The 9,006-nt window shown below is 35.3% G+C and overlaps 1 protein-coding gene across 1 annotated transcript; it reads left to right on the top strand.

Annotated features, from left to right (window-relative positions):
- Window positions 1-439: 439 nt before the first annotated feature.
- LOC126732647 (B3 domain-containing transcription factor VRN1-like) lies at window positions 440-4,476 on the top strand. Its single transcript, XM_050435615.1, has 7 exons — window positions 440-645; window positions 1,562-1,949; window positions 2,060-2,146; window positions 2,516-2,655; window positions 2,854-3,133; window positions 3,395-3,534; window positions 3,956-4,476. Exons 1-7 carry the CDS (start codon window positions 538-540, stop codon window positions 4,199-4,201), a joined length of 1,389 nt encoding a protein of 462 aa, XP_050291572.1. The 5' UTR covers window positions 440-537; the 3' UTR covers window positions 4,202-4,476.
- Window positions 4,477-9,006: the final 4,530 nt, after the last annotated feature.

The following is a 9,006-nucleotide window of genomic DNA, read 5'->3' as shown; positions in this document are numbered from 1 at the left end:
CAACTATAAAGGTTAAACCCTTTTGTAGTTGTACTCTGGTTATATAATGTATTATAAACTCAGTTTAAAACACTATTATTATTTTCATGTGTGTTATAATCAATAAGTCAAAAAAAAAAAAAAAAAGGAATGTTATTATGTAATGTATTATAAATCTGGTTTAAAACACATTGGTTGTGTGTGTCTAGTGTCCGCTATTTATAACCCAATGTTAAGTCATTTATTATATAATGTATTATAAACCCGATTTAAAATATTATTATTATTTTTGTATGTGTTCAATTACTGTTTACTTAAAAAAAAAAAAAAAAAAAAAAAAAAAACTTAACTTCGATCACTATTCGACAAATAAGCAAGTTGTGCTAAAGACTAAAGTAAACCCAGAAGTTCGGGAAGTTTGACTTTTTGCCGAATCCGCTCCCTACGTCTGTCCTATTAGGGTTGATGCAGCTTCAGAGTCCAGACACTATTAAAAGACAAACAAATTCACACGACCCCACTTCGAAAACAAAAAATAAAATAAAATACTAAAAAACAATGGTGAGGCCTCGCAAACAGAGACAGAGACAGAGACAGCCCTCCTTCTCGGAAGCCAACCCTGAGTTCTTCAAAGTTTTCCTCCCAAATACTTGCTCTCATGAAATAGTACCCTCTCTCTTTCTCGATATTGTTCCCATAATGCTTACTCTATTTTACTTAAAATATTTCGCTGAAGCATCTGTTTTTATTGTTCCTATTTCATCATTGATCATTATATCAGCCATCATTGTATGTATTTGTACAAAACAGTAGCAGGTTTTGGTGGGGTAAAATGTTATGGGAGCATTGTATGTATTTGTGCAAAGTATTAAGATCTTATGAGAGCATTGAAGTCCTTAGTCTCCCTTTCCCTCCACCCATATTTGCATATAAGCTTATTATATAACATGGTGGGAACTGTCTGAAGGAAAATTCTGAGACCCATTAGAACTTTTAAAATTCGGCAAAAAAAAAAAAAAAAGAGCTTTTGATTTTTATTAATTTTTTAATACGGAAGTTTTGGTTTTGATTTTTTATTTCTCTGGCAAGTGCTACTCATCCATAATATTAACATGTTTGTTTGGAATAGTTTTTTTATTATTTTTTTCTGAAAAACTTATTTGTTGAAAGTTGTCTAGTATAGTTGTACTTGGAAAAAGAAATGAGAAGATTTTAGAAAACTTTATATAAACAAATAAATCAATGAAAAAAAAAATGCTAATCCAAAGGCACGTCAAGAATTTTGTGACAAAAAAATAATACTGAAAGTCACAGTACTTTTGATATTTCTTTTTACAAGTTTTGAATTTGATCAGCCATAGATTCCATTTGGGTATAATTGATTTTTTCTAGAACGTAGACAGGTCATTGCTCTTCTCGTTTAGGCTATATTTATCCTAATACACTACATGCGTTCAAGGAAAAATGTTTAGTATTACACCATGATTCACCAGATAGGAATGAAATATCGTTGCACTATGCAGTGTTTTGAAGACAAGACCGCTTGATATCTGATGAAAACTCAATCTATTTCATATTGCAGTCTATACCTCAAGCTTTTATCAAGCACTTCAATGGAACTATACCAAAGAGGGCCATTCTTAAAGATCAGACTGGAAAGTCTTGGCATGTGGGACTGGAACAAACTAACAGGCGCTTGTGTTTTAAGAATGGATGGCAATGTTTTGCAAGTGATCATTCTCTGGAATTTGGGGATTTCCTAATTTTTAAATTCAATAGAAGTTCTTTGTTTGAAGTTAAGATATTCAGTAAAACTGGATGCAAGAAGGAAGAAGCTGCACCTATTGGTAAGCCTATTCCATTTGTGAATTCGGAAGAAGATTCTGAAACAGGGCTGACTTGTAGCAGACCCACCCGTCTTGGCAAGCGAAAGCGTTCAGAAGTTGGCCTCAAGAAAATTGAACCAGGCGGTTAGTGTTATGTTAGCACATATTATTCTCAACTAATTGCCTTTCTTCCATTTTTGGTTTTGAATCATTTGAATGGGTGTTAATACATTTATAAAGTTGATTGCTTATAGGTTCAACTGAAGCTAGTCGGCATAAATTGAAAAGAACTGCTGGAACAAATCTTACAAAGAGTCCACACTTTGATAGAATGTACTATGGTGAGTTTTTTTTTTTATTTTTTTATTATTATTATTTTTTTTTAATTTGCAGTCCAGTCTCTAGATATATTTTGGTTCTGGGCTACGTTGTGATTTTGATATATGGAGAGGAGAGTTGAGAATGCCCAAATGTGATAATAGCTTTTAAGAGTGAGGAATATGATGGACTACATAGTGGAAACAACCAGATGTGTATGGAATATTGTTTTAACTTCTGGGTATGTTATTTTGATATTTGAAGGAGGAGTTGAGAAGGCCATTGAGATTTTGGTTGTAGATCTTTAGATTAAATATAGTGAGTGTTAGTTTTATTTGTATAATTTTATAGGAGACAAATTGGTGTAATGGTTGATACTATTTGGTTGAAAGCTAAGGTTCCTGAGGAGACGCAAAACTTGACAGCTAATGGAGGATCTAGAGCTCTTGAGACTGCTAGTGCTTTTAAATCAGGAAATCCTTTTTTCATGGTTATCATGCAACCATCATATGTTTTTGGCAGATGTAATTTGGTAAGCTTTCAGCTGAAAATATTCGAGTTTTGACCATTTGAACTCTTTTCACTTCAATTTGCATAGATTAGTTAGAGCACACCATGTTGCAGAGATGCTTCCTTTACAGATCATAATCCGTAGAATTCCCTTTACCCATCTTTGTATTATACATTTCTTCTCTTATTCGTTTTTTATTTTATCTTTCTTGGGGAGCAGCATATACCACACACATTTGCCAAGAAATATCTTGAAGAGAAGTGTCTTGATGTTTTCCTTCGGGTTCCTGAAGGGATTACTTGGCCTGTTAAGTACATTTTCAGGAAAGTTGGTAGACATCTAATAGCCGAACTCACTAGTGGTTGGAGAGCATTCTCACGAGACAATAAATTGGAAGTATGTGATGTTTGCATCTTTGAGTTTATTAAAGGAATTGATGTTTCATTTATAGTTAACATCTTCCGAGTGGCTGAAGATGCAAATTGCTGCCTGTCTCCAGGTGAGAAATATTTTAAGTGATTGAAGTCAATGCCTTATAATTGGTTTGCATTTCTGCATGTATTTTATTATTTTTCTGTGGTCAGCTCATGGGAGAGCCAAAGGAGTTGAATCAAAGAGAAGCTTAAATTAAACTTGAGCTAATTTTGGGAGGAATTGTGTGAGTTTTATGGGAAGCAAAACATTGCAAAGCCTTTGAGAACAGAGTTCTCATGATGCCAGAAAATAGTGTAATTACTCATTTTTGGTTTATTCAATGCAGGCAAGCCGAAACAGTTGATACGTGAAGATTGCACATCTTCACGTGCTTCTTTAGCCCTTGAAGCTGCCAGGAATTTCATCTCGGAGAATCCTTTCATTAAGGTCCTTATAACCTCAGCTCGTCTGAAGTGTGCACATATGGTAGGGTCATTAACAACATTTGCGTAAAGCTATGTTTTTAAATGTACATACGGTAAATTACCCCCCTATTTGTCTCTATCGATGATTTACTTACTATGGAAAAGAATGAAAATTAGTTTTTCCAAGAGAATATGCATGAGTATTGACCTCAAGCTGTTGTTGGTTAGATGGATTGCAAGCTTGTTAAGGCTAAATCACTATCACCTTAGGTAGAGAAAAGTTGCAGAATATTATGAGAGTATCATAAACAATAGAATGTAGTGTCATTATGAACAATAGAATCAAATCATTTGCATACCTATGACTGTCCTGCACTGCAATGAACATAAAATATAATATTGTTGCCTCAAAACTGTTTTTTATTTATTTATTTACAAATGTGGTTTCTTTACTGATTATTTTAAGTATCTTTTTTACACAGAATTTGCCTAGTGGCTTTATCAAGAAGTGTAAAAAAGGAACTACACGCACTGTGATGCTCCAAGTTGCAAATCAATCGTGGCCCGTGAAGTTGCTAGTTTATCCACGGGCATCATATAAGCTCTCTGCTGGTTGGTCTGCATTTATGAAGGAGAATACTTTGAAAGAAGGAGATGTTTGCATCTTTGAGCTGATTAAGAGGGATGACGTAGTGTTCAAAGTCAACATTTTTAGAGGTCTCAATTAAGAGATTGTTAACATTTCATTTTAATGTATCAATTAGGGAGCTTGTTTATTTTGTTACTAATATGTTTAGGCTTTCTTTTCTATTTCAAATGTCAAATTGCAATCTTCACGAAGGGAATCACTGCATCGATCTTTTGCTCAGGGAAGGAAACACTTCTAGAGATCCTTTTGGATTTCATTCTGATCCTCCTTCCTACATTTTGTATCAGCTTTTAGCTGCTTGGGGTAAACCCTGCAATTTGTAATCGTTAGTTTCTTTAATAAAGCTCATCTTTAAAAAAAGAATCAAATTGTATTCGCTCCAGCTATCAAAGACAGGTAATGGGCTAAAATCCTGCGTTGTTAACCGATTAGCCCACAGTAATACGGATCCAGCCAGTCTATGACCCAACCAAAAAAGCCCATAACAAATGCCTCACACGGGGAGAGGGAAGGGGGAATTAATAGGGAAAACTGCATTGCCCTCTCTATTATTACACTCAGCTCTCCCTTATAGTTAGGAATAAGACACAAAGCTCCCTTAAAATCCGAAGTATTTACACTTACGCTCTGTTTGTTTTAATGTAAAATATTTTCAGGAAAATATTTTCTCATTTTACTGTCTTTGTTTTGCAGTAAAATATTTAGTCAAAAGAAAAATATTTTCAGTCAACCAAATCAATTAGGCAAATTTATGTAAAATATTTTACACTTATAATTTTGGTAAAACATTTTACATTTGCTCTCTCCCTCTCACCCCGATAATTTCACTCCCTCAAACCTCAGTCCCTCTAACGCACGCTCTCTCCCTCAGATACCTCAGTCACTCTCATGCTCTCTCCAATAGATACCTCCCATGACTCTCTCCCTTCTCACTCTCAACTTCTCCATCCCCACAAACCAGAGCTATCAAGCCACTCTCAGGTTCACGGCACCACCCATCTCCGACGACTCTCATCGCCAGCTCCACCTCTGCCATCATCAGCTCCACACCTCCACCCACCGATTCTTGGTTCAACCACTCAAATTTTTTGATCCGACCATACACCCACTGGTTCTCAGATTTGACCATTCACCCAGCGATTCTTGGTCCAACCATACACCCACCGGTTCTACCTCCATTGTCGTCAACTCACCCACCGGTTCTCAAATCTGGGTTTTTTTGCCACTACATGGGTTTATTGATTTGGGCTTTTTGGTTGGTTTATGGGTTGTGGTGGGTGGCTGCGATGGTTTGTGTCATGGTGATAACTGAGTTTTTGGGTGATTGGAATGGTTTGTGGGCCATGGTGAGGGCTGGGTTCATGGTATGGTGGGTGGTTGGCTGGCTTTGGCTTTTTTTTTTTCTTCTCCGTGGATTTGAATGGTCAGTGGAGTGTCGGGGTGGTGGTGGTGGGTGGGTTTGTGCGGTGGTGGTTTGGGGGTTGGTGGATGGTGGTGGGTTGGTTTTTGCCGGATCAGATGGTGGTTGTGAGATTGTTAAAAAATTTTCATTTTGCTGAAACATACATTTTTTACATTTTCAAGAATGCAAACCAAACACTGAAAAATGAAAATATTTTCAGTAAAATATTTTGCGGGTAAAATATTTTACTTTTGCAAATATTTTACGGCGAAACAAACAGAGCATTAAAAGTAAATTAGAAAACTGGTCCTCTCTCTAAGGTATTCAGTTTTTCTCATCATAGACTGAATTTGACTGAACTGAGAGTAAAATGGTGAAGAGAGAAAAACTAATCCTACAGAGAATTATTATTTTTTACTGGATCTCAAGAGAATTGCATCATTGGATCCAGGTAAGTCTTATGACTATTTTATTGTGTGTTTATATAAGTATGAAATACAAGATAGTTCTAGATCCTGAAGTTAAAGTAGCCTCCCTAGATGACTAAAAAAAATTTCTTGAATTTGCTATTTTACTCTCTACTTAAATTGTTGTCCACACATTCTTTAATAAGAAATTCCATTTTTTTTTTAATAACCTTTGTTTTTGTGATTTTTTAAACATATTTTGTCATTCAAGAAAGGTTAATGTAAAAATTATGCATTTTAAAGGAGGTGAGTGGTTTATTCTAAACTAGAGGGGAGGTGAGTATAACAACAGAAAACCACATGGGTGGTCAGTGTGATTTTCTTGAATTAATAACTATGAATAAGAACAAAAGGCCATCAAAGGTAGAAGTAGGGGAGCACATGAGTTGCGATGGAGGGTTTTTTAAACTAAATTTGATCTTGTTGTGTTGAGAAATTTCAAACCCAAACCAATCACATGTATACCCAACCCACATGAGTTGAGATGAGTTTAAATGTTTCCTATTTTGTAAAAAATTGGGCTTTCATTGATTAATCAAATACAACTTAACTATCTTCTCCAAAAAAAAAAAAAATAATAATAACAATAAATTATTATGATTCCCACAATATGGATAAATTGTATTCAAAATTAATTTTCAAAATTTCAAAATAAATTAAACTAAAAAATTCAAATATGGGTAACAAAATACACTTATATATATATATATATATATATTTATTTATGTATGTATTAATGTATGTTGAGTCAGATGGGTTGAAAAAGCTATCAATTTGATTTTGTTCCAACTTGAAGCTTAAAAAAAAAAAAAAATACACACAACCTAGATTAAATTATGACACTAAACCCAAAAAAAGAGAGTCTCATTTAGTTTTAATTAGTGATATAGGCATGTCTATTTTTTTTAATTTATATATTTATTATATGATTTCTCAAATTTATTGTTACATTTATTTATTTTTATTTAACTTTGCAATTTGATCGATGACCCATTAGTTTAACTGATTATCTGCCTCTTAGACTGAGTTAGCTTTCAACCATGTTTAATAACCATGCAAGAAACCCCATAAAGTTTTGAATGTAACACTTGACCCCTATGATATTGTCTTAAAGTTAGGGAAAAAAGGATTTGAACTTTAGGCGTCTCTGTCCCCCCCCCCCCCCCCCCCCAAATTAATAAAAAAAAAAAAACTGGTATACGATTAATACGAATCAATCTGAAAAAATCACTGACAAACTCTCATACAAAAAAAAATAACAATAATAATAACTGACAAACTAAAAACTACAAAATAAAAAATAAATATGGACTGAAAATCTAAGAAATCTAAGATCCTTGATCACAGTCACACACAGTAAATCTAAGAAATTTCTCTCCTTTCTCAAGTTCATATTTTTTGTTTTTTTGTCTTTGCTATATTGCTCTGCGCCATTGCCTTAGCCGGTTAGCCCTCTTGCTCTGCGTTTTTTATGAACTGTGGTGAATGTGTTATGTGTTGACTGTTGTATTTCAGTATTTGTGAGTTGTGGCTTTTCATGGACTAGTCACTAGTGTGTTGTGTCATGTGTGGACCACTGGACTGTAGACTAGTTTGTGTTTGTGGCTTTGTATTGACTACTGTGTAATTGTTTGTGGCTTTTTGTGATTGTGTGGACCGGTTTCAGTGTAACTTTTTTTTTTTGTTTTGGTTTTATCTATAAAGAAATAAAGTAGGACCATGATAATAGGATGTCAGTACTGAATTGTGATAGTGAATTTGTGAGAGTAGTCTTTGGTAGTCACTGTTTTGTCATTTGTGAGTACCGTGTACTGTGAAGACTAGTCTTTGGTAAGTCATAAGTGACTTTTTTGTGAGACCAATTGACCAAGTCTTTGGTTTTATCAAAATTTTTGTCTTTATCACTTTGTGTGATGTGGCTAATATTAGTAATATATATATGTAGGAATTGGGTTTGAGCGCTCCTTCTATTGGACGAAAGGTCTCAAGCCCAACTAGCCCAATACAATAAATTTTTAGAGAATGGGTTTAAGAACTAGGTCTTAGTCCGAACCACAATCACTAGACACAGTTAGGTGTGGGTTGAGTAACAAGGAAATGGGTTGAAGTATGGAATTTTGTCCTTGGGCGTTTCGTCCGAGGAACTTAGTATTCTTCTTCTTCTTCTTTCAGTACTAGGTTACAGGGGTTTTCAAGATCATGCAGACTGCCACAACTTCCTCCTTTTTCTTTCTTCCTGTTATTTTTCCGCGATCCCCCATTCTTGGAGGGTCTCTCACATTATATACTTCTCTCCAGTCGATCTTGGCCCTCCACCTGTTGATCGTGCAGGTCATTGCTCGAGTGCTCGTCCCATCAGCCACCTTCCCAAACCCTCTGTGAGTTGCGGCAACCAAGGCCGCACTGTTCAGGGGTTATTTCCTCATTAATGCGGCCAGAACGTTAGTTGGGTGCATTCAATGTAGAGGTGACAGTTTCTCCTTGGATTGCTCCTGCACTATACGCCTATGGGTATCCTACTGTACTTATCCTTCTCATGGGGGCGCTCTGGGAGGCTACCTTTGCCGGTGTGCTGTTCTCTCCTCTTGGGATTTGGGATGCCGGGAGCAGGATCGTCTTCGGCAACGTTTCTGGGCCATTTGGGCTTTCTTTGCCCATCCTCGGCTATTTCTCCCTCCTTGGCACGGGCCTTGGGCCCAGTACAAAGTGGGCCGAGGTTGTCAAATTCCTTGGCCCCACAATATATATATATATATTTATTTATATATGAACTTGTGAATTTTGTCTGTCACTTTGTGTGATGTGGCTAATATTAGTAATATATATAAACTTGTGCTTGTCTGTTTGTGATTATTTTGGTTTTAGATTTTTTTTTTTTTTTTTTTGGGTTGAGAAGTCCATTTTTTTTAGTTGATGTATAAAACTACGAAATATGGAAATAATGAAACATTTTTTTTTAGTTGGTGTATAGTACTACGAAATATGTAGTATTATGTTGAATATGAAATAGGTGTT

This window comes from Quercus robur, chromosome 6 (assembly GCF_932294415.1).
Source record: "Quercus robur chromosome 6, dhQueRobu3.1, whole genome shotgun sequence".
NCBI lineage: Eukaryota > Viridiplantae > Streptophyta > Magnoliopsida > Fagales > Fagaceae > Quercus > Quercus robur.
The sequence above is the reverse complement of the archived record's forward strand: the minus strand, read 5'-3'. Positions and strand labels throughout refer to the sequence as shown.

What these genes read in the sequence shown, in the direction of transcription:
- LOC126732647 (XM_050435615.1), top strand. Translation starts at nt 538, where the DNA reads ATGGTGAGGCCTCGCAAACAGAGACAGAGACAGAGACAGCCCTCCTTC. An exon ending in CAAGAAAATTGAACCAGGCG is followed by an intron (nt 1,950 to 2,059) that starts GTTAGTGTTATG and finishes GATTGCTTATAG; the next exon opens with GTTCAACTGAAGCTAGTCGG. An exon ending in TTTTTGGCAGATGTAATTTG is followed by an intron (nt 2,656 to 2,853) that starts GTAAGCTTTCAG and finishes CTTGGGGAGCAG; the next exon opens with CATATACCACACACATTTGC.